This window comes from Platichthys flesus, chromosome 17 (assembly GCF_949316205.1).
Source record: "Platichthys flesus chromosome 17, fPlaFle2.1, whole genome shotgun sequence".
In the NCBI taxonomy this organism is placed as follows: Eukaryota; Metazoa; Chordata; class Actinopteri; order Pleuronectiformes; family Pleuronectidae; genus Platichthys; species Platichthys flesus.
In genome coordinates this window covers 19,445,281-19,471,180 of record NC_084961.1, presented here as the reverse complement: position 1 = coordinate 19,471,180, position 25,900 = coordinate 19,445,281, and the positions used below count along the sequence as shown (strand labels likewise).

General features: G+C 40.2%; 2 protein-coding genes across 2 annotated transcripts; both read left to right on the top strand.

Moving 5' to 3' along the window:
• The first annotated feature begins 3,264 nt into the window (after positions 1-3,264).
• Positions 3,265-19,000, top strand: scin (scinderin). The gene is made up of 16 exons (XM_062410353.1): positions 3,265-3,548; positions 6,173-6,327; positions 7,322-7,483; positions 7,614-7,763; positions 8,584-8,670; positions 8,971-9,103; positions 9,221-9,309; positions 9,402-9,617; positions 11,459-11,580; positions 12,489-12,579; positions 13,228-13,398; positions 13,485-13,662; positions 14,160-14,281; positions 14,711-14,788; positions 14,866-14,926; positions 15,211-19,000. The coding sequence occupies exons 1-16, from the start codon at positions 3,356-3,358 to the stop codon at positions 15,372-15,374; spliced, it is 2,172 nt and encodes a 723-aa protein (XP_062266337.1). The 5' UTR covers positions 3,265-3,355; the 3' UTR covers positions 15,375-19,000.
• A 773-nt stretch (positions 19,001-19,773) lies between these two features.
• arl4ab (ADP-ribosylation factor-like 4ab) lies at positions 19,774-24,285 on the top strand. Its single transcript, XM_062409932.1, has 2 exons — positions 19,774-19,848; positions 20,934-24,285. Exon 2 carries the CDS (start codon positions 21,018-21,020, stop codon positions 21,624-21,626), a length of 609 nt encoding a protein of 202 aa, XP_062265916.1. The 5' UTR covers positions 19,774-19,848; positions 20,934-21,017; the 3' UTR covers positions 21,627-24,285.
• Positions 24,286-25,900: the final 1,615 nt, after the last annotated feature.

Sequence of the window (25,900 nt, the reverse complement as noted above, 5' to 3'; positions counted from 1 at the left end):
GGTAATCCTCCAATTCCTGTTCATCACCTCACCCAACTCTTCCCTGGGGCAGCCCTTGTCATAGCTACACTATCCTCACGCTGATTGTAGATGCAGCATAGTGATAGGTCGGAGTGTTCATTGTCATTCAAACTGCCTTAGATCAGCCTGCCCGTCTCCAGGTCTCCATCCTGTACCTTATTCCAAACCACTGGACCTATCTCATGTTCCTCCAGCTTATTACGACCTGAGGGAGGTGTTTTGTAAATTCAAGGCCCTTACAATACCCCCATCCATCCTATGGTTCTGCCATTACACTCTTTCCTGATCACACACTTGCCTCCAGCAAGTTGTTTAATTTATCTAAACCCGAAAAGGAAGTCTTTATAGTAATACATTTTATTTATTGGTGCCTTTCAGAGCACCCTAGGTCACCTTTTAAACAAGCAAATAGTCCTATTTGTAGCCATAATACATGCAAAGACTATGCAAATACATTGTGCTGCAGTAGCAGCTCCTCTGCAAAATATATTGTTGAACTGAGAAGCTAAATATTGTACATTGAAAATATAAAGTTGCATAACTGATTTTCTTTGTGTATATTTATGCTCGTACATTCAGCATTTTACAGAAATTATAAAAGTAATAAACATGACCCTTGTAAGACTGGTTTTTGGAAGATGTCAGGGTGGTAGATCTTGGTTTGGGGTTGGGATTAAAAAGTGATCTAATGCTTGAAAAGGTTGGTGACCACTGCTTTAGACAATCTTCATCCCCTGTGGGGGCCAGTTTCTTCTTTGTTAAAAAGAAAGATGGCTCCCTGCGACCCTGTATTGACCTTCGAGCCCTCAACAATATCACGGTTAAAAATAAGTATCCACATCCCCTGATTGATTCAGCATTTGGTTCCCTGCATGAAGCCTGTATCTTCCCCAAATTAGACCTCCGCAATGCCTATCACCTGGTCGGGATCAAGGCGGGCGATGAGTGGAAAATGGCCTTCAATACCCCCCTGGGACACTTTGAGATCCGGGTGATGCCGTTCAGCCTCACAAATGCCCTTGCTGTTTTCCAAAATCTTGTAAATGGTGTTCTCCGTGATATGCTTAATCAATTTGTGTATATGTTTATATAGACAACAGGTCAGGTTGGTGCTTCAGAGACTGTTGGAGAACAGATTGTTTATTAAAGCAGAGAAATGCTCTTTCCATACACAGTCTAAGGGAAGACCCCATCAAAGTGAAGAATGTGATGGAAATGCCAATTCCTGAGACCAGAAAACAATTACAATGCTTCCTGGGATTTGCAAATTTCTAACGTAGATTAATCAGAGATTACAGTAAGGTGACCAAACCCCTCACAAGACTCACCTCCTCACAGTAATTTTCACATTGACACTGATGCAAATTTTAAAAGACACAAAACTCTGTTCTCCACCACTCCAGTTCTTGTTCACCCAGAACATTCTTTACAGTTTCGATCCTGCGGCCTTCTTCGAACTGCTCAGCAATGCTACGCCTGCCGCAAAATGTGTCTAAATGACTGTGGCAACAAGCCCTTTGCATTTTTCAGAGGGAATACTGGTCTCATACTCATACAGCAAACAGGTGAAGCAATAAAAGACAACGCTTATACCACATCCATTTTGCCACCTCTGTTTCTTATAATAAGAGCAGGTGAAGCTCCGGGTTCAAGCTCATCCCTGATCACCTGCTGCAGATTCTGTTAATCTGGTGGATTCTGTAAATCTGGTTGATCCGGATCAAGTTACCTTTTTTCTTAAGGCCAATTCATGCTTCTCCGTTGTGACGGACACAGACAGATAGGACCGCCTTCTTTGCCGTGGGACCCCTTCTCCGGGCTCCGTGGAGAGCTTTTCGTGCAGCTCAGATTTTTCTAACTACACCTCGGCATGGCGAAGAGCCTACGGCTAGCCATTGGCTGTGATTGGTCCGCTAACGACAGTATTTCGGAACAACATCATTTCCGGACCTCAAACTTCCTGTCTCATTTCCTATATCACAATAAACCCAAACACTTGGTAGTAGTTAGTATCGGGAGTCCCTGCTGACTGTGTGTGGAAGCTGGGGGGGTGGGAGCTAGCTGCCTCCGGGTAGCTTCAAGCTGCTGAATTAGCAACTCAGTTCGGAAACAAGACCGGGGAACCGCTGCGCTAAGAAACGATAACATCAGCATTTTGACCCGCTTGGTGTCACTTTATTTTATTGAGGTGTCATCGTAGACTGTGTGTGTGAAAAGCCGGGGGCAGGTAAATAATGAACCTGGACTTCTTCTGAGAACTCATGAGGTAGGCTTCTCTAAGCTCGTCTTTCGTTGCGCCACCTACTGTTCTGGCGCCCAATTGTTTTCAGCAACTATAAATCAAAAGGTGTCCGTCCGATCCGTCCGTAACGGACTCAGAGAAGCATACATTGGCCTTTAGTGTGAGTCTCTTGTGAAAAGGTGTTTTTGTAAAGAAATTACAGAATTCGGTGCAGCTCCACCTGAAATGGCCGTAGCTTTGCTGGTCAGCTCGTAGCAGAAGTAACTCAGTGATATCATATGTATCTGATACGGTGTCAAGGGTTGACCAATCACATTAGATAAAAAAAAAAGTAAGTCAATACCAATTCGCCATAAATAAAAGTGGATGTCTGTCTCATACTAAGCAGTTTGAACAGGGTTAATGATGCACACACTTGAACTATTACATGTCAGTCTATGCTGTCAAACATCCATGTTTCTCCAAGTTTTCATGGCAAACAATTTTTGAGAAAACGTATTTGACTTGTAATTTTTAGTTTGGTGGAGGGTTTATGACCTATACTGCAGCCAACCGCCAGGGGTGATTAAGATGTTTTAATTTTACTTCTTGGAGTCAGCATAAATGATTTAATTTAAAGGTAATAGCTGTTGTCAAGGTTATAATCATTGCTGCTACACTCATGTGGCTCCAAATAAAATCTTTAATCATTACATGTTGGCTCCTTAGACAGCTTTGGATGCATATCATTTATTATGTTCTGATTATATACATTATAAACAAATTAAAATAAATAAATTCACTATAAGAATAAAAACTAATTTAGTTGATAATAAATTTGACCTCAGCAAATCAATGGTAGTTGTATAAGTGCTTGTGCTTATAAAAATCTCAATTCATGAATCTGTATATGAGGAAGCTGGTGTGTGTATTTTGGCAGGCAGTAGACACACCCAGTGTGTGTGTGTAAAGGCACGGAGAAACACTCCCACTACAGACTCAGTCTGTCAGTCCTCAGGAAACAGAGCAGCAGTGTGTTCCCTTTCCTCTCACCCTCCTCTCTCCTCAACAGGGATCCTCACTCGTCCTCAGAGCCTTATAGCAGCGGCAGACATGGTGCTCCACCACAAAGAGTTCACCAGTGCAGGCAAGGCAACCGGGCTGCAAATTTGGAGGATCGAAAACCTAGAGCTGGTCCCTGTGTCGGAGAGCTTACATGGGAACTTTTACACCGGAGATGCTTATGTGATTCTCAGCACTGTTGCACAGAGAAACAGCTTCTCCTACAACCTGCACTACTGGCTGGGTAAGTGTCCCTGGACCTTCTCTTCTGGGTCCACTTCTTTTTTTTCCAGAAGTGAAATGAGTGACACTCAGACCAAAAAGCGTTTAAGGCCATTTGGATGCAATGGGAGCAAGTGGTTTGGAAAAAGTCCTACAGGTTGAGAGAGACAGTGGCTTCCCAACACTAATCCAAAGAAATGCAACATGGAGATAGTGTGACCAGGAAGAAATGATCTTCATGCAGTCCTGCTGGAGTGTATCTTCAGTGACTCTGTTTGAAATTTCTACCAAGAAGTGATGTCTGCAGCTAAGGCAAACTTTGGTGTCTGCTTTTCCAGTTTGACTGCACCCTCACTGATCCTTGTGATGCAGTCAGGGTGACACAACAACACACTGACAAGTGTCCTGTGAGCTGTTTTTACAGTTAGCTTACTTTGAAAGCAAATCAACTCCGGGTCTGTGTGTTAGAACAAGTGCAGACTGTTTGTACTGTGTGACTCTCAGTGGAAAAGTACTCACCTCAGTTATTTGCATTACAAAACAAAACAAAAAATGACTTATTGTATATACGGAAAAAGTTTTGAGAATAAAACCTACGAAATTTCAAAATATTTCCAACCTGACTTTGCACCAGTTTGGTAGAATGGCCAATAAAGATCATGCACATGTAATACAATTTTATTTGTTTTCACCTCTTGGAGAATAACATCAATAAAGCCAAGATGTTCGTTTGCTCTTGTCTTTAGTCTAAGAACCCATCAGCATCAATCAATAACCATCATGCAAATGGAAATGCACCCTTACTTCCTGTGTCAAGTCCCACAGGAAGACCAAACACTTTGCCCACAGCTGGTGTAAATGCATAGTGACTGGGAGAAAAAGCGGAACTGTGCTGAAACAGCAGTCACCCACAACCCACTAGCATCGTGGGCAATAGTTTCTGCATCATCATTTCTCCTTTTGTCTCATAAAACTTCAGATGAGTGAATCTCACACAACATATTATTCACAATTATAAAGATGCTTTCATTACATCAAATTACTTTTCAACAAGTAATTTAAAGCTAGTTATTTTAAATGTATTTGTATACTCTTTAGTTGATAGAATATGATCCCTAAGATAGTTCTCGAAAGAAGATAAAAAAAGAGGTATCCCTCAGCTTTACAATGACCACTGTAAACACACCCATCCCATCCTACCCCAGTCTCAACATCTCAAATTGATAACACTAAATTGGAAAAATAGATTTAATAGTCATTGAGAATTCTTGAGTTTTTCCCTTGAGCAGGAATATTATATTCACAGCACCAGTGTGTATGGGATTTAGTGAAATCCATTGGTGAGGTAGCATATTGCAAATATCTGAATACCTCACTCTCCCCATTAGTGTATGCCTTCAAATCTACGGTGGCCTGCAGGGGCAATTAAAAGGTAACTGTCTAAATCTTACACACTGATCCTTTAAAATTATGTTTTCTAGATTCATTTAGTTTTTTAATGGAAGTCTAATTGCAGCTGCAGCCTCTGCCATGAATTAAGCCTTAGAGGTTGTGTGTAAGATTCAGGTGACAGCCATGTTTTTTACTGTAGGCCAAACTGGACAAACTAAAAACCTTTTGAATTTGTATTACAACTGGAAGCTACAACGTGTTCTCTCTCATGTTTGGAAGGGGAAGGTGAGGTGAGGGGTAATCAGCTGCAACATACAAATTTAAAATTCAATTCTACACACTATATCTTTAACTCAGGTTTTCCAGGTACCAGAGAACTGTTAACCAGATAGGTCACCTTAGTAACATATTCTACCTGACTAACCTCCCCCCAACTTCAGAAGATTCACATTAAAATCTGACAACAGCCTGATGATTGACTATATCAGATCAATGGAAAAAACGCATCATCATTCCTATAAAAAAAGTTAACAATAATGTGCAACATATATCTTTTTAATGGATAAGTTGAATGGTTTCCATATGTCCACTAACAAACTGAGGGAGAGTTTATCATACTCATAAAGACAGTTAATTGGAAATTAAGTAATTTTGGCATATCATTTAATCTTTTTTTTCAAATATGTTAATATTCTGAAGGAAGCCTTTTGGGTACACATGCACCCATTGACCACCCATCACAACGCCCCATCCCCATGTATGTTTTTCTTATTGACTAGAAAATAGATACAGCATTGTATTTGGTTTTTTTTGGCGGTGGTGGTAGGTTTTTAAGCTTTGGACTGAATCTGATGCTGCATGGTCAGCACATAGCTCAATAACGTCTTTGTGTTTAAGGAAGTAACTAAGTGCAGTGGTTACCAAATATTGAGACATATATGTTTCCGTTTTAATTTATGGTTTTGTCACGCTGACAATGTTCCTGTTATTTCACTCCCATATGACAGTGCAGCTTTGTCAAACCCTGTTCGGTTTCTCAATTAGTGTGTGACCAATTCATCTGTTAATGCTGCTTGAACACCAGATGTTATTATTCCTACCAAAAGTAACAAAGTTTTGTGTCTTGTCTCCAAAAAATACAAGAAATTAGGTCAGTGCACAAGCTCAAGATCAGCTTCTCATAAACACTGCATCTCAAGCGGAATCTGATTATTGTCCTCAGTTTCTGAGTGAGCCTGTGTTTGGTCTTTAAAGGAAAAGAGTGCAGTCAGGATGAGAGCACTGCTGCAGCCATCTTCACTGTGCAGCTGGACGACTACCTGGGTGGAAAGGCGGTGCAGTACAGAGAACTGCAGGGTGTGGAATCCACGGCCTTCACCAGCTACTTCAGGGGAGGAATCACTTACCAAGTATGGATCCAATTTTTTCCTAAAATCGTGTCAACTGAGAAGTGTGTTTAGCTGTGACTGAACCTTTTTACCTATAAGGCTAATGCCCCACTTGAACAGATACAATGTTCATCGCATTTCATATTACAAGTTTCAGGGTACACACTTAACCTTTTTATGGCAATCCGTCCATTGCATCTGAAATACTCCAAGATTCGTGTCTGATGGTGTTGTTAAAGGAAAGGTCATAGGATTGCCATCACATCAGGAATACTTCTTTTTCATTCTCACACAAAATGTGGCTGCCTAGACATTAGTTACTGAGAAATTGTCCTCATGATCAAAGTTTGTGTAAAACTGCACAGATTCAGATCTTGTCAACTTAAGTGGGACTGTATTTTATTCCACAAATATTGAGGGACTGAACATACTCATGAAGACTCATGAAATCCTTAGCTTACCTTTCTGACTAGATGCAGTATGCAGCAACACACCTGTTGGCCTCACAAGTACAAGCAGGTTCAAGGGTTTGTCAGTCCTCCACTCTGATCTCTCAAAAAACATAAAACGAATCATAAACAATCACAACACCGTCAGGATAAATAGCAAAAGTTTGGGGTTAGCCCAAATTCTACTATACTTCCATTATCAGATTCAAATTTAAGTTTGTCCTTTGGTTGATGACAACCTGCAAAATAAATGTTCATTCCAGTGCCTGCTGTAATCTGTGTTTAGTACAAATAAGCAAATATTAGGATGCTAAGCAAGTTTAAGCAGAATAATTAAGTTCATAAAACACCACAAATTAATAACTATCTTCATCTTAAATGCAAAAATCCTTAACATTATGTTTATTAAAGTTTGAATCAAGGTTGAATCAAAGCTTTTCCCCTCCATTAATCCCATTACAGCATCATACTTGACTAGAGGGAACAGTGACTCATGGGCCATGAGGGGAAGTTGGAGTCTAAGTGTCTGGGAGAAACTGAAAGATTTTTTTTTTTCTTCCCCTCAGACAGGAGGTGTTGCCTCAGGATTCCACCATGTGGTCACCAATGACCTTTCAGCTCAGAGACTCCTCCACATCAAGGGCCGGCGCGTGGTCAGGGCCACCCAGGTTCCCTTCAGCTGGGCCAGCTTTAATAGTGGAGACTGCTTCATTGTTGACCTTGGAAATGTCAGGACACAGTGTTAAATATAAAATTGTAACATGTTTTTATGTTTGTTGATCTAAATGATTTTTAGTTAATGTTAATGTTAATGTTTTTAGTGATTCCCTGTCTACCTGTGCAATTATATCCCTTTAGAAGATATATCAATGGTGTGGGTCCAAGTGTAACCACTTTGAAAGACTGAAGGCAGTACAAGTGGCCAGAGGAATCCGTGACAACGAGAGAAATGGCCGCCCAGAAGTGATGGTCATAGAAGAGGGAAGTGAACCGTCCACATTAACTGATGTGAGTCTAATTTCACTCTGTCGTAAGTTCAGAGACAGGACTCTGAATATTGGAAGTGAAAGGTATTGACCTCAGCCACATCTCAGGCTTCCTCAGCAGATTGAGTTCTGTTTGACCGAAATACTCTTAAAAGGTTAATTTAAGCTTTTGTTGACTCAATCCACTGAGGAAGACCATCAGATCTGGAAGATGCTAAATGTTAGTTTTCGAAAAACCAGAGAGACGACCCAAAGGACCATGCTCTGTTCCTAAGGTTTAATTTAACAATGTCTTTAGCGAAAACTCTGAAGCGGATTGTCGAACTAAACATTTAAATATACATTAGCCAGTGTCGAAATAGTTTTTAGAATAACCAGTGTGGTATTAGATACTGTTGTTTGGTTGCATAATATATTTTTTCTACATTTCTACTTCTGTATAGATTAAGTACAAAATGTATGTGTTCATATGTCTTTAGACTTCAATGAGAGCAAGGCTCGCACTACAGCCTAAGGTTCCCTGCCTCAAGTCCTCAGCTAGGCTAACCACATCCTGAATTTCAAATGCAGCTCATAGAAGTTGTCTACATCTTTATTTTTCCTAAGCATCCTTTAAATCCTACCTTATCTTATGCCATTCACAACAAACTGTAGAGTGACGGCTGACTCTGTTTTTACAAATCAGCACTACGGCGAATTTCTTTATTAACCAAATATTTTTCATTTGGCATTGTGGTGTTCTTCATAGTGACCACTGCTGTAATATATTCTGTGTCAATGTATTTAACGGGTTGACTTAGATGGATTAATGTCTTATGATAAGTTATGATTTGTCACAACAGGTCCTTGGAGTCAAGCCAGAGCTGGCAGAGGGAGATGATGATGATGTGGCTGACATGTCCAACAGGAAAATGGCTAAACTTTACATGGTATAAAGTACACACACACACACACACACACACAAACACACACATACACATTTAACTAAAGAATCTTGGCACAACAATCTTCCTTAATAATAACACTTCCTACATTTGTCAGGTAATATAAAGTGATTCACCCTATCAAGTCAAATGAAAACCTATAAACCATTGTTTGCTCCGACAGGTCTGGACTATTCATAGCTGTCATTCAGATCACTCATATATGCCTCTCAATATCAAACGTTGTGGAGATGTCAGATGTTTTTACAGGTGGTTCTCGAATGAGCTCACTGTCGTGTTTGTCAGATATCAGATGCATCAGGATCCATGAAAGTTACAGCTGTGAGAGAAGAAAACCCATTTGACCAGAGTGACTTGCTATCAGATGAATGCTTCATCCTGGATCATGGCAAAAACAAGATGATATTTGTATGGAAAGGTGATCGGACATTTTCACTCTCTCCTTCCCTTTGAATGGCTTGATGACCTTGTGACTGCAGATTGGCTGTTTGGGTTTGTCATATCAACAATGATCTCACCTCATGTATCTCCACAGGGCATAACGCCAACCCCAGTGAAAGAAAAGAGGCCATGAAAACAGCTGAGGGCTTCATCAAGCAGATGGGCTACCCCGCAAACACACAGGTTCACTTATCGACTGTATTTCTATTATTTCACCATGTTTCCTTTTTGTGAAATTTACAGCATTAAAAGTGTCGCTGCTGATGGTCTTACAGATCCAGGTTCTGCCAGAGGGAGGTGAGACTCCCCTGTTCAAGCAGTTCTTCCTGGTCTGGAAGGACAAAGATCAAAGTGAGGGTTTCGGGAAGGTGTCTGTCAAGGAAAGAATCGCAAAGATCCAGCAGGTGGCGTTTGATGCCTCTAAGCTCCATGAGTCCCACCAAATGGCAGCCAAGTACAACATGGTGGATAATGGGAGTGGAGACACACAGGTCAGAACCGTGCCAATGCTGTGTGGTTGACGTTGCTACATTTAATGACATTCTGGTGAATAGATAGCAGGATAGAGTGGTCGTCCTGAACCTGAACCCCAAAATTGCCTCTATTCTCATAGAGAAAGTGCTGCTTATAGATGCACTATATGAATGTGTGTGTGAATAGGTGAATGGTATGGAACTGTAGAGTCTTTTGAGTGGTCATCAAGACTAAGCTTTTATAATTACGGAACATTTACCATCTATGACTTGCAGTCATGACTGACACAAGGCTCTCTGTGTCGAGGGTTCAGAGCAGCCACTGCTGCAAGGACTTTATTGAATTACAATAATTTTTGCGCATGATTGTGCCCAATTGACTCAAAAGTTCAGCCCTTCGGCAAGTTTTTATCAAAATATATGAAAATCATTGGGCATATGTCTCATGCCAAGACTGGATTAAGTGGTCATTTTTGGCAATTCACACACATTTTTTCAGCGGGCGTGTCCCTGGTGGGGCATCGTATTTCAATGTTTCTGCGTGCAACAGGTCGTTGTTTGACCTGTTACAAACATTTCTATTAAGTACCTTAAATCGAACAGGAAGTTGCCCATTTTATTTCTAATGTACAATTCCTGCTAGGTTTTGGCTATTTGCTGGTATTCTATTTACGTGAACTCCTCCTACAGAATAATCTCATAAATTTAGTGCAATCGAAAGACATTTAAGATGTAAGTGGGATAATGTTGAAGTTTAATTAGTGAAATTTGTGCGAATCTTATGTTTTCCTTCAACAGAATGTCAATGGTCATATTGAGATGAAAGAGGAAGTCCCACTAATTTGACCATACAAACATCCAATCCTTACATGTAAACATGAACTGGTTTAACCACAATTACTGTAAATAACAACATTTTACATATCATAACACCACCCGTAGGAACAGGATGCAAACCTCAACAGGATGTGAAATTTAACTCCTTTATGCACTGTGCAAACACATAACGGAATACCAAGACAGGTAAACAAACCTACTACACTGAAGCCTAGCACAGCCTGACACGTGCTGACTGCGAGGGCCAGACCAACGCTGCTTGCGGCTTTAATTTATTAAGGTGTTGCTCTGAAGAAAATGTCCAATATTTACAATTTTGGACTAAATCAATCTCCTTTGAGCTCTGGTTGTGTCTCCACCAACTGCATGTTGATTAAGCTATACGCATTAGCCTCCAAGTCTCAGCCCTGTGATATCAATCCTGTACAGAGTGTATCCCATCTCTTGACATATGTCAGCTGAGATGGGCTCTCAAATATGCACTGATAAGCACTTTAGATCAGAGGTCTTCAACAGGGGGTCCGCGGAGGTACTGCAGGGGGGGTCGCGAAATGTTTGGTTGATTAGACAAATTGTTATAGTTTTTGAATATATGAACCTGTGTTATTTTTGAAAAGATTAGTTTTGAATGCACAATAACATGGTAGCTATGTTTATATATGGCACTAGGCCCAGTTTAATATAAAACACAATTTTATACAATATATATATATATATATATATATATATATATATATATATATCCCTGCTCCATCTTGACCTGAAAAATGTTGAAGACCCCTGCTTTAGATGATGGATGGATGTAAACCCTAGTCTGTTTAACTGATTATATCTCAGTGTCTGTGAGGTCAGCAGTACCTGAAGACTAGCTTGAAGAACATCTAGCCTCAGAGATAAGAACATTTAATCTTCCAACAACGATCAAAATAGTTTAGTGTTTTATGTCCTTATGTGATATGACCAGGTGACTACCACAACTAAATTTGACGTTATGCTTAATTTGTGCTTTTTGTTTCTTGCAGATCTGGAGGGTGGAGAGCAGTGGCAGAGTCCCAGTTGACCCAAAGAGCTACGGACAGTTCTACGGTGGAGACTGTTACATCCTCCTGTACACTTATGGGAAGAGGCAGATCATCTACACCTGGTACAACGCCACTAGATAAATACTGAGCTGGTTTGGTCAGAACCTTTATAATAATACAGTTTGTTAGAAAAAGGTGTCGCTATCAGTGAGAAACTCAGAGAGAATCATCATCAAATTTGCAGTTTTTATAATTTTTTGTTTGTTTTAATCTTAATTATTTGTTTTAACAAAACATAAACAAATTACTGGAGCCTTAAAACAGTACCACAGTTCGAATATTTAATAATGCTAATGGTTCAGCAGCCAGTTGGCCTTTTTTTTATATCTGCTGTTGGTCACTAACATCCGATAATGACAACTGGTGGTAGGCATTAATTGGTGTTGTAGAATATACCATAGATAATCTCCATCTTGTAAAAAGGGACAGTGTTTAGTTTAAAAAGGAATAGAGGTAAAGATGTCTGATCAACTGGGCTTTCATAGTATTCAGATTTACCTTTAGCCTCAGTGTACCCTTAAGTTCGGCCTGTATCATTGATTACAAGGCCAAAACAGTTGATGAGGCTAAGGAGCACAACTGTCCCTCACAGCCGCTAACCCCTGCTAACATCTAATGGCATTTGGTAACTTAAATTGTACAGAAGACCTTCAAACGTATAAGGGATATTCACTGAACTCTCCACTGTGTTCTCTAGGTAGTCGCCATCTTCATAAGCGGTATGGTGCTGTGCATGTAGTCTACAGTGAGCCTCTCAGAGTTTTTACGCCAAAAAAGCCCTGACAGCTCTTTTTAACTCTAACTGCAGCCTTAGGGATAATTATCTGGATTCTGCATGACAAGATACTCCTTTTACATTACAGATACTCACTTGACTCACTAATTATTTGAATTATTGATAAGTGCACTTGTAAAGTTTACTCCTGTGTGTTCTAAACATCCAGTATTAATGTCTCCTTGTGGCCTGTAGGCAGGGAGCCAGCTGCACTTTGGATGAGCTAACAGCCTCAGCGTTCCTGACTGTAGAACTGGATCGTTCACTTGGAGGGACTGCAGTTCAGGTACAACCTGTATGAAGTGAAAATGAACAGCACATGCAAAGGATGCCTGCTATCCCTTTTCTTGGCGAAGACTATGGAAACATATTGCTGCCTTTGCTGATTAACATAACAACCCAGTATTATGAGCATATTACACTATACAAATATATGTATCTTCTTATAATAGTATAGTGCTTGTCTTGTGTACTGGGGTCACTGAGCAATAATATGTAATTAACCATCCATTGTAACTTGATAAAGTTGAAATAAGTTAGCCGTTACTAAGTAACTACTGACTTTTGATCTAGTGCAAGGAACTTCCTATCAATCTTAGTTGTACTTTGGGTTGAGGGCTAATCAGCAAATATTATCATAATGATAAAGTTAATTTAAGCCAATGCTGCGATGAAAACAAACTTTTAGTCCGAGCATTTTTCAAGCAACGAAAAGGTTCTGGCAGACCATTGTTGTTCAACTGTGTTTCAACCACATTTTGATGAGGGGAGATAAGATACATGTAGTATGAACAACCAACAGCTCAAGATGATGCCCGTGATAAACACAACCGGCTAAACATCAGCATTTCGTAATGTTGCACAATGGGTATTTGGGCAATTTTAATTATTAAAAAAATGGACTGTCACAGAGATATTTGTTTTGCGGCTTCAGGTCAGAGTGTGCCAAGGTAAGGAGCCTCCCCATCTGCTCTGTCTCTTCAAAAACAAACCCCTCATTGTTTATAAGAATGGTACGTCCCGCCTCGGGGGCCAGGCCCCACCACCTCCAACCCGCCTTTTTCAGGTACGCCAGAATCTGGCAACCATCACCAGGATCGCTGAGGTGAGGATTTCCCTGCTGTATGGACTGTATTCACCACAGGCACCTGTAATTGAATTGAATCATGCTATAATTCATGTATTCTTCAGGTTGATGCCAGAGCGACGAGTCTCAACTCGAATGACGCCTTCCTCCTGAAGATGGCTGATGGTCGGGGCTACTTATGGAGGGGCAAAGGGTCCAGTGAAGAAGAAGTAAAAGGAGCCAAGTACATAGAAAAAGAGCTCAAGTGCAGCAGCAACAGCATCATGGAAGGGAGTGAACCAGGTCATAATCCACATTAGACTTGTGTTTGTCATGTATGTTGTCTGTTTACTTTATAAGGGATGGAACTACGTACCAATACTGAATCTGCATGTGAACAGGTGATACACAGACATGAATACAAAATAAGTACTTAGAATGTGACTGGTTTAACAGACAATTGTCTTCAGAGGACATTTTATTGACTTACATGATTTCCTACAGACCCTAACCTTAACCATTGCTACTACTAGCTTAACCCAAAACCTTACGCTAACCTAACCTAGACCTTTTTATTTTTACTTTAATATAACATGGAATATTTATAGTATCTTTTTCTGTCATTTCCGAAAGCCGTGTGTTTTGTCTCTTGCTCATCATCCCCTGCAGAAAATGGATCAAGTTTCAGACAACATCTGAAACTGCAGCAGTCACGTTTGCAGTTATATGGCCATCGGGTTATACAGCCTCCCTTTGACTCTGACTTCTAAAATGTCACATGGTGTATTTTTCTGTTGCAGATGAATTCTGGGATGTACTAGGGGGGAAGACAGAGTACCAGACCTCAGAAAGACTAGAGAGTCAGATTATGACTCACCCTCCTCGTCTGTTTGGATGCTCCAACAAGACGGGCAGGTTCATAGTAAGTATTTGAACCACATTACTCTCTCTTTACGTACAGTTATCCTCCATTTTGATGAATCTTGACCGTAACTGCTTTGATTTGCTGTTTCTGCTTTTCGTAATAATGGGATGTTAAATGTTTATTTTGAACACATTACAACCCGCTCTTAAAAACTTAACTTATGACTTATTTCTTTAATCATCACTCCCTCATCTAAATTACTGCTTCTTAACAGCTTATATTCTGCTAGCATGCGCCATTTCATTTGATTACCTGCAGTTCATCGCAGGCACAAATCCTTATTTTCAGGCACTTTTCTTCACAACATTGAAGTTACCTACTATACTCCTCATGTGAATCCAACTCCATCTGTGTAAGACACTACAGCAGTGTTAAATGGGATGTAGAGGGATAATATTGTAACCTGTGTCCTCGTGTTGTGTGCAGATTGACGAGGTTCCTGGAGAATTCACACAGGATGACCTGGCTGAAGATGATGTGATGCTGCTGGACGCCTGGGATCAGGTACTCAAGTTTGTAAGACATGTTGGACCAGTATTGTTGGGCACACTGATCTCTAACATGCAGATTCCCTGTTGCAGGTGTTTGTCTGGATTGGTAAGGACGCCAACGAGGTGGAGCAGAGTGAATCTGTCAAATCTGGTGAGAAGTTCAAAGTTTATCCTCTCTTTAGAATTGCATTAGGTTTAATAGTGTTTCTGTGAGCAACAGAAATTGATACTTCATACTTTCTTTTGGAATGAATGAATGTGTTTGTTTTAAAATCTCTGTGTGAAAATAATTCTGAGTCCTCCACAGTCTAAAATGTATATCATGGAAAGACATATCAGCCAAACCTGTTTACAGGATATCTGTACAGAATTTTAATTACCTGCTACCGCCACACGGGGTCACTACTAACACGTGAAACTGTGTCTCCTCTGCAGCCAAACAGTACATTGAGACTGACCCGAGTGGCCGCGACAACCTTACTTCTGTGGTGGTGGTGAGACAAGGCCATGAGCCCCCCACCTTCACAGGGTGGTTCCTGGCTTGGGACCCGTCCCACTGGGAATCAGTCACCTGGAGTTTGAAGTCTATGACCCTTTAATGCAGTTGTAGTGTTCCACCCAGAAACACTGAAATATCATCCTTTATGTAATCAGTGTGTCAAAAGCAATGAATGCAAGAATTAAAATTATCAATCTTTTGTTGGCAACTGTATTAAGAAATGATTAATTGCTGTTATAATGTGTGTTGATATATGATCACACACATGAACAAAAGCCTTGCAGTGAATTTTTCAACCTTTAATGAATTTAGTGCCTGTTCTAAATGTGCCTGTTTGCCTGGCTTGTGTTAATGCTTCACGGCTACTTCTGATTTATTCCTTGTTTTTTGTTAGTCCTTCTCAAACAGTTCTACAATATTCTCTCAGATCTTTTTTGTTGATGTTGTGTGCAGAGCTTTTTACAATTCTTTTTTTAATTAGTCATCTTACGTGGTTTACCTACATCTACCTTTTAGTTAAATTTATATAATGCAGCTGAATCTGTTTTAATATTGGTCATGTTATTACTCATATTGCACGTTGTCTATTTCAGAGGTCTGTTATGCAACTGACACAAACCTTAGATCCAAGTTCACAACATTTCAAAATTAATTTCATCTCTAAGTCAGATTACTATGCAGCATAGCAGCAACACATCTAAGTTGTGCTTTTACTTTGAAAATAATTGCTAAAGAGAAAGTGACACATCATTATTTGGAGGAGGAGGGGTCGTCTTTATGAGAAGAGGATTACATAAAAAGCTCTACATTTCACAATTTTGTGTTAGACCTCCTTACTGTGCTTGCACAATGCATAAACATTACATCCATGTATATTTGTTATATTGCTATTGATATAAGTTACATTAAGATAATCATTGATTTAGTTTTATTGCCCAGCCCTAATGACTGGGAGTCTTGAATAGAACAGAGCCAGACTTAGTGGAAACAGGAACAACTGGGTCTTTCCAGGGAAAAGTCAGAATGTCTGCCATGACGCTCACTGTATATGTACTTTATATAGGATCATGACAGTTTTGCATTAGTTTAAGAATGCTGTTGGTTACTGAATCTGTGTATGAGCAGATCATACAGCATACTGAGCCCCACACCAGTCTGCTTCACAACAACCCAAATTAGTTTCCCAGCTGAAGTCTCTTTCTTATCTAACTTCCAAACACATAAGGGATAGTTCACCCAAAAATGAAAATCCACTCATTATCTACTCAGCACTATGCCGATGGAGGGGTGGATGAAGTGTTTGAGTCCACAAAACACTTTTGGAGTTTGAGGGGAAAACAGCGTTGCAGCCAAATCCATTTAAACGTATAAAAACAGCGCCTTTTACACCGTGTCTTCAAAACCTAAATGTCAGCTGTTTTCTTCCTCCTAGTTACTGCTGCAGGTATCACAGGAACTTGTGAGTCTCGCGAGAACTTGTGATACTTCAGGTCTATTCCTTTAACCTACACCTCAGCTTGTTGAATTAGACACCAAACAAACAAAATGAACCTGTTTGCAGGCTGCACAGCTGATGAGCTGTTCGGCTGCAGCACTGTGTGAAGCAGGATAAAACCACAAGCTGGTATAGTCCTTACCCACCTACTGCGCATGACAGAGCAAGTTGGTTTACATGTGTCCACTGTGTAAAGGCTCATTTATGCTACCTTTAGTTTGAAACATCTTTGTGTATTATCTTTGCTCTGTGTCATGTTTGCCCCCAGTCTGTCTCTGTGTGTGTATTCTCCTGGACATGAGTACCCCCTCTCCCACTGTTTTAAAACTTCAAAGTTCTGCATTACAAACACTCGCCTCATTCACCAGACTTCCAGTCCAGACTGCAGATCGACCAGTCAGCAGTGACATACGGTAGTCAAGGCCAGTGTCTCTGCCTTTGATGGTTTGTTTCCTGCGATCATTTGTGTTTTAACTTTGCTTTCCTGTGCCTCTGGTCGTCTCCTCCAGTTCTACTGCTGTCAGACAATGTAAACAATAAAAGTTCACCATTCAGACAAGTGTTTTAGCTCCATATCAGAAATAATCTCTGTCTGCACGAACATGCTTGTTTTACAAGACCTTTCATGTTTATGCAGCAGATTGTCTCCTCTCCAGTTATTTGCTTAGTTGCAGAAAATTCAGCAATGGAAAAAATGGGCAGGGATTTCATGTTTTTGGCGCGACGACAAGATGGAACTATACTGACAGTGTTAGTTAGCTTAACGCTTGAGGCCAGCGGCATTTCCAAAAGTCTCAGTTTCAAGGGTTCGAAAACCTGTACAGGCCATTGTTTTAAACCAAAACTTTAGTGTAGACCAGTCCTCGGTTCTCACTCCTTCCCAGTTTGTGGATCTGCCTCCCGTTCTAATGAGCCATTGCCTCTTCTCAAATCAACCTTACTCAGCTGCCTCTTGGACTTAGTCCCTGCCTCTCACGTCGCACCCTTAGAACACACTCCCTGAATTACAATGAGTCCTTTGTTAATCATCTACTGTCTCTGTGGATTGAGTTTGCATTTAGTTTCGGAAACGGAACGGTTATAACCATTTCAAATAATGTGGCAATAAGTACTCTCCTACTTCTTCCATGTGACCTTTAAATTTAGGACTGTTAACTGTATTAGTGTAATAAGTGATGGCTTCACTCCTCGCCCCATCCTCCCCTACCTAGCATATAAGAGATTCAACAGTGCTCTTCAGATAACATAGACTCATAAAAGTTCCTTGATGAGGACCTAGCTGCTCCTAATGTCGATATAAAGGACTCATTCTCAGCTAATGAAAACGACCAATTTACTCAATTTATTATCAACTAATGTAAACATTATCAGGATTATTATATTCTGTGTCTACCAATAGAGCTCCATAAATACTACACACTGGCACTCTCAAAAAGGGAGGACTATTTCGCCTGACTCAACACCTACTTCTGTGAAAATATAGATCCATACATAAAATAGAAAACTCAGACTTCCGTGTCACGCACAATCAAATACATTTCTATTCTGAATCTATAGCCAGAGGTTCATAAAACCACCCTTATATATACCTTGTATAATGTCAACAATTTCTTCCAGTTGCTTTTTTTTCGGGTGGCCAAGTCTGAACCAAAATGAAAGTTTCTGAACATTCACAAGTCATATTACAAACACTTTCATTGTCTTGACCTCTTATTGCCACATGAGGTCACTGTGCAACATGAACATATTTCTCTGGTAAAAAAAATAAGCTGTTTTTGTGATATCAAGGCTAGTACCGTTTGTTTTAATCTCTTTGATTAACGATGGGGTTTTTGATGATTCTGTGATCTTTTAATTTCATCAAGTTATTTCAAAAACACATTTGCTGGTACTATGTGGGCTCTGTATGCAGACTGTGTATTGTGTCCCCTTTCATTCAATTGTCTAGGATTACTGTCTGAGAGATTTAGGGGTAACAGCCTATTTCCTGTGTTGATAGCACTTTAACAGTCTCTCTCAACAGGTGAGTGTCTCATCTGTCTGGGACTGGTCTGTAAAAGTCCAACATTAGACCAGTGTCAGTTCACATTTGATCCAACACCTGGTGAAGTTCTTCATCTGAAACAGCCTGGCTACAGAATAAATTAATAAAAAACACGTACCTAACCACAAATCCTTTTCACATTTCTGTCTAATGACATAACATCTTTTAATTGGTGGCAGCATTATAAGTACAGCTGGTGAGAATATTTTTGGATTGAAATAAATGTGTTATTAAAATAAACTGTTTGAAAATAGATAAGATTAAAAAAGGGTCTTGGTTTATTCCAGTGCTTTTTAGGAGGTTGTCGTGTTTTTGAGTGCGGGAAACAGGTGACTAGCGTGAGCGTGTGCTTGAATTGTGCGCGTGGCCGCGGCAGGCGTTGTCCACAAACCAATCAGACCACGAAATGTAGCTGCATCAAGTCAACCACTGTCAGGAACCGGAAAACTAATCATCGTTCCGTCACAATAAAAGCATATGATTTAAAAGCACATGGTGTCTACCACAATAAGTTATGGCACAGTTAGATTATATATTGAATTAAACAATGGAATCAAATATGGAATTCGGCCCACATCGTGGGACAAATGTGCTTGAGTCTTTTCCAGATTCAATTTAATCCAAAATTTAATTGGATTAGTGCAATATTTTATCGACAAATCAAGTTATTCAGTTGTGAGTTATTCCCGCACTCTTTTCACAGTAGTTTGACCAAACTACTAAATAATACGAGTAAAGGCATGGCAGTTTTATTTATAAACAGCATTTAATATAGAGTGCTGGATTCAAGACGCTTTACCGGGGCATTCAAAACAAAGAAGTAGAGAGAGTAATCGAGTATTTAGCTATGCATAGATCGTGCTTTATTTTGAAAAGCAGTGACGGAAGTGGTGGGTTGCCCTGTGCCAGCTGGACGCTGCTGTGGATTACAGAGTCTCCAGATGAGGAGCCTCAGTTGACGTGAGGACATGATTAGAGACACAACAGAGCCTGGACACTGTGAGTGTGTCATGGATTAACATCAATATCGTGCTGGTAAGTTTCCTGTGATGATAATTCTGAAATGTGCTTTCAGTGGAGGAAGCATGTCTGCTGTTAAAATATTTAATTAGTATATTTATATTTAAGCAGCTAGAATGAACTGTTCCTTTTATGAAACAAGCCGGTTGTCTGTGTTGTCATGTTGCTGTCACGCCTCATGTCATGAAATCTAGCTGTCACCAGCACTGGGCCCAGTAACGCCAATTTGACTGGCGTGGGCTTTTAACACTTGTTGGCATCACAGCCTCGAATGGAGCCTTAGCTCTGGTTTTAGCACAGAGCCAGGCTCCTAAATTAGGCGGCTTCATCCGTCGTGTTTTCTGTGAGTAGCACATTTGCTCCGTCGTTTAATTCGGTTACATATATTAGGCTACACAAATACACATTGATTTGTCTTTATTATTATTAAGTGTCCAGCTTCCACTTATTGTGGCAATTCACCTGTTAACGCAACCCTCGGGCTCCCTCCACAGACACGCAGCACACCAACGGAGAAAGTCGTTCATTTATTGCAGTTAAATGTTGATTATCATTATTTTTGTTGAATCATGATTTAACAAATGTGTGCGTCCGCAGAAAGGCAAGGATTTATTAATTTAAATAACATTCGCTTTATCCTCCCAGCATATAGAAGACAAGTCAGTGTGTGTTGCAGAGCAACATCTTTTTTTCCGTTTTAAAGCCACTGTATTCCTCCCCTTTTAGAGTGCTGTGCCACTGTTGTAAGAACAGCCCTCCTCTGATCTGTCCCTGAAGATTGGATGATCAACTCAATCTGAGATTCCAGTGAAATTCAAAAGCCTCCATCCTGTTGTTAAGTGATTCACAAGATGAATAGAAATTAGCCTATGAAATCCCTGGTGGCTGCTGTGGCGCTACATGTGCAAATGAGCTGTTATCCACCTTGCTGTTTTATTTCTCATTCATCTTTTATTTCTTATTCATCTCTCTGCCAGAATAATGTGAGGATGTGTAGTGTGAAGGGAGATGGGGGTTAGTTACTTGTGGGGTGCTTGGTCTTTTGTGAAGCAATGTTTGTGTGCTTTGACTCATTATGCATACTGTGTTGACCCCGCCAGGCTTGAGAGCTGCAGTCCCCCGAGGGAATAAAAGCTGGCGTGCTGAATATTTTGGTGGAGGCTTCTCCTGCTGTGTGTGCCAAGATGGGGAACGGATTATCGGCCCATCACTCTCTCCTCCCATGCCTCCCTTCCTTCAAGGCTCTTCACATTGTCATTTTAGGACTGGACTGTGCGGGAAAGACCACAGTGCTTTATCGTCTGCGTTTCAATGAGTTTGTGAACACTGTCCCAACCAAGGGTTTTAACACAGAGAAGATCAAAGTGTCAATCAAAGGCAGCCGGCGGACGGCGTCCTTCCACTTCTGGGATGTAGGTGGCCAGGAGAAGCTGCGGCCGCTCTGGCGGTCGTACACGCGCTGTGCAGATGGTATCGTGTTCGTGGTGGATTCTGTGGATGCGGAGCGCATAGAGGAGGCCAAGACGGAGCTGCACAAGATCACGCGGCTGGCAGAGAACCAGGGTGTGCCAGCTCTGGTGGTGGCTAACAAGCAGGATCTGAGGAACTCGCTCAGTCTGGCTGAGATGGAGAGTATGTTGGCTCTGGGCGAGCTCAGCACGGCCACACCCTGGCACCTACAGCCCGCCTGTGCTATCATTGGCGAGGGGCTGCAGGAAGGTCTGCAGAAGCTGCACGCCATGATCATGAAGAGGAGGAAGATGCTGCGGCAACAGAAGAAGAAGAAAAGATGATGTGCTGAGAGTGGGAACTACAACATGTGAGCAGGATTCTGAGGCAACATGACAAAAGTTGATTGTGTTTGCTAAGAAAAGAGACAAAACTATTCCTGTCCAGTTCGGCTTCCCCTCTCAAGTCTGCCAAACTGAGATTGAGCATTCCCGTGGAACTGTTGGAGTCAGCCATGGCTTGGCTCCCGAGGAGGACTGCGGGATTGATTTTTGTCCCGCAAACTAAAGACAGTACAGTATAATGCTATACAGAAGCAAACTATGAAGTTTACACTGAAAACTTAGTGATGGACAATGAGCTCTGACTTGTCTGTTTTATGTAATTTGTTAAAAGACATGCTGCTTCTCCAGTCTCTGAATTTGTATTTAGTCAAATCTTAAAGTAAAATTACAGATTGAGCCATATTTAAAAAGAAAAGAAAAAACATCAAAGTGGCAAATGCAGTGGACAGAGTACTGGATAATTGTACTTAAGTGAAAGTACTCATAACTTGTGTACTCAGATGTGGTAGCTCAGAGGGCCTTTAAAGAGCATTATAGCTTTAAGGTAGAACGGCATATGGACTGTTCCCTTATGAGAACAATACAAAGCCCTTATGATACATTCCTTCTTTAAAGACACAGATTACACCTTCTTATGGCCTTACTAGAATAATCCAGAAAACTCAGAATATAAATAAATAGTGATGATCAATAAAGAAAATAGATGGCAGGTTTCCATAAATCCAAGTAGAAACAGCAGAATAAAGCATCACTATGACCAAAAGCAATATTAACAATATAAGCTCTACAAACACATGTAAGAATAACAAAAAGAAAGTGCGCGCTGTCCTCCCAGGCTGTGAAGTACACACGCACACAGCGCCACATTGCTAAGCAGCATAGTGATCTATGGTCGCCTCTTGACAGGAAGCTATGAAGTCAGTGGATTTGTTGTTGTATTTACTTGTCTGAATGTCATTATTTGAGCCGCATTCACTGTGAAGTCCCAAAAGAATCAAGGTAGAATACTTAAGAACAACATTACCCAAAATACTTACACAGTACACAGCAAGTGACTTCTTGTCACAGTCATGGGAGTAAATGCTCATTACGCCCCTGCAGTAAAGTCACAGTATTTTGTATCCATGTTACAGTGTGAGTCCAGAAGTTTACATGAATATTGATGGTGTTGTACTAAATACAGTGATGCACAACAATTGACTAATCTGAGCAGAGCCACAGCCGAAAGTCTTCACAAGACATAGGTGTTAAATGTCAGGGTTTTGGTGTCAGTCCTTCAGAGTGAAGAAACACTTGTTTTTAAACTCGTCACTCAACTCCGACATGAAGTACACAGCAGTGAGGGAAGGAGAGTCTGTTTTATTTTCACTGACAGTTGCAACAAATGATCAGAGTGCAGTGCAGACACCCTGCTCAGTTTCTATTAGTACAAGGCTGCTGGTTGCTCTGTACCAGTCCATGACCTTAGTTGCGGTTGATGATTGAAAGTTACACAGTTTAAAATCATCAACATGGAAAGTCAGTTAGATGCCAAAGAATCTTGAAGTTGTTAATATATCACCTGATATATTATCAGGATTAAACTTGAAAACCTTAATTATTGCCCCTAAACATGTAGTATTGGTAGAGCCATGCTAGCGTGTGAATTAACATTGTTTTAGGGGTGTTAGCTGGCTAATTTTCAACATTACATAACTTGATCAAATGTTATATGTATTAAAATATGCAGTCATACTTTTGTTTTTCATAAATAAAAGACTAAAATGCTCCTAATGATGCTTAAATCAGAATCTATCTGCTGAAAGATTGAGTAGTATGAATTTAACATTCAGCAGCCTGGATTTGAAACCACTTATTGATAATTTGCAATACATTTAGTAAAATAAGTTAGTGCGCTAACATTAGTTGGCCGTCCCTGCAAGTCAACATTCCTTAGCTAACAATAGTGAGCTCACCATATAACATTGGTATAACCTACCACTGCTGTTTACAGTGATTCTGCATTAATGCTTGGTAGTTAGCTATCATTATCCATCAGTCTAATTTATTATAACCGCATTTGTCAATCATAGATTCCGCTTCCCTTATTTCCCTCTGTCATCGTATATGATTCAGTTTTTAAGTCATGTAAATAATGAATAACAAACAATTATAAACTCTGATGAAAGATTTTGTAACTGAATAATTAGATAAATGAATAACAGGTCAATACAAAATAGAGGAATTTAAAAACAGTGGCTGTAACAGGAGAGAATGATGGAGAAGATGTGACTTCATCACCAACACTGCTCCATGTACGTGTGTCTTGTGGATTTGTAAACGTGTTGATCGACAGGCTCAGCTGGCCCAGCAGGAATAATCCCCTGTTCAGTGTCCGTCCCCAGATACAGGCTGGTGTCCGAGCCAGTCTCACCTATCTGACCACGCCGAGCCCGCGCCTGAATGCACTTTAGTGGTCCTTGTCCCGAACCTCAAATGGACACTGACGAGAATTATGATTCTAGAAGTGAAAGAGGTTAAAATATTGCTTCAAAGGAAGCGTTTTACACATCTTACTGTTCCCATATTTCACTCCCTCACTCTGTTTGTAAGGGGTTTGATATTTATGTGTTTTGATCCACTTTGTTCACTTGGAATAAAAGCAACAACAGGTTGGTGACACAGGGACTGTTTTTTTTTTCTTTAACTCACCGGTGCTCTTGATCAGCTCAGAGTACACCAGGCTCCAGGTTTCCTCTCCACATGTTGGTTTATGTGTAACTGACACAGCAAAAGAGTCAGGGCTGCTTTCTAAGGAAAACGAGGTCACTTTCTCCTACACTGTGCATCACTTTATCCTCCCAGTGCCCGGGAACATAAGCTTGTTGCAATATGAATATTCAAACGAAAGCTAATGAGGTACAAAACACTGCATCTATTTATATTAGCTGCTAATCCTTAGAGATTTAAGACATTGTTGCTTAAAAGCCAAATGTTCAATAATTTACCGCCACGGTCGCTAAAAGAAATAAATCAAGATAATTGTTTGGATTGTGGTTAAAACATTTTGATGCAATTTTGTTGAACCTCTTGGATCAAGTAATCCATTCGAATTGAGCCTTTATCTCTGGATTTTGAAATGAGCGTTTTAACCAGAATAAAAATATCTAAACTCAAGGTCTGCCTATGAGTTTTTCTGAATATAACATTTTGTCATTACTATCAGTAGACTGATTTTGATTAGTAAAAAGTAAGTGGACCTTGAGCAAATGTGCTCAAAAGGAACTTTTAAGAATCCTATCTACTTTGCCTAATCTGGAATTTGTTTCTGTTTTGTATAGACAGATTGAAACATAATAATCCATAATATATACCAACACCTGAAAAAACATGACTCTGCCCTTTTCAGGAGCCAGTGGCATTTGAATTGTTGCTGAACTCAGGTTTTTGGAGTTGGTTCAGAAACATAACCTGTGATAATTGACTTTGACATTCACCAGCACTGTTTAGCTGTAATCTCTGCAATGGTTTGTTTCACTGTTGTTTGCCAAAACCCCCAAATCTCACTTAAACCCTACAATAATTGTATTTCATGACAAACTATTAAATCCAGACTATATGAAGCCAAAACAATGTTTCAACACTATTCCCATAAATTCACCAACTAACTGTGATTGGCTCATACCTCATATCAACATATAACATTAAATATTGTGCATCCTCACTTGTTGATAAATAGGTATAGATTAATTTTATATTACAAATATAAGGATATAAATGAATCCGGAATATTTCGCTAAGAATCATCAAAATTATCAGCATAAGGCATACAGCATACAGAGCGTTACATTCCCATGCTAGTTTTATGCACCTGCCTTACTCACTGGTGATCTGAAACCTACACATTTCTTGGGATTTGTAAAAGCTCCTTAATATGTGAGTATTAAACAAACAAATGTTTAACGTGTTCCAAAAAAAGTCTTTCTAGACAAATGGAGTCAGTAGCATGACATACAGTTGAGTGAGGTTACAGTGAATTTAATTTACATGGGGTCCATGCAGCGCCAATTCACAACATGATCCTCAGGATTAAGATCGTCCGGAATTATGTCAATGTGCCAACAGGGACACATTGAATTCTCAAAAGTCTGAATGCCGTTTGGTGTGAATTCTGTACAGATTCTTCGGATGGTACACAAAGCAGCAGCTCTGACGTGTCAGTTTGTGGCGCACTGTTAGTCCCGGGAGCTGTGCTCAGTGTGTTTTCAGAGAAGTGAGGGCAGCTCTGGTTCAAA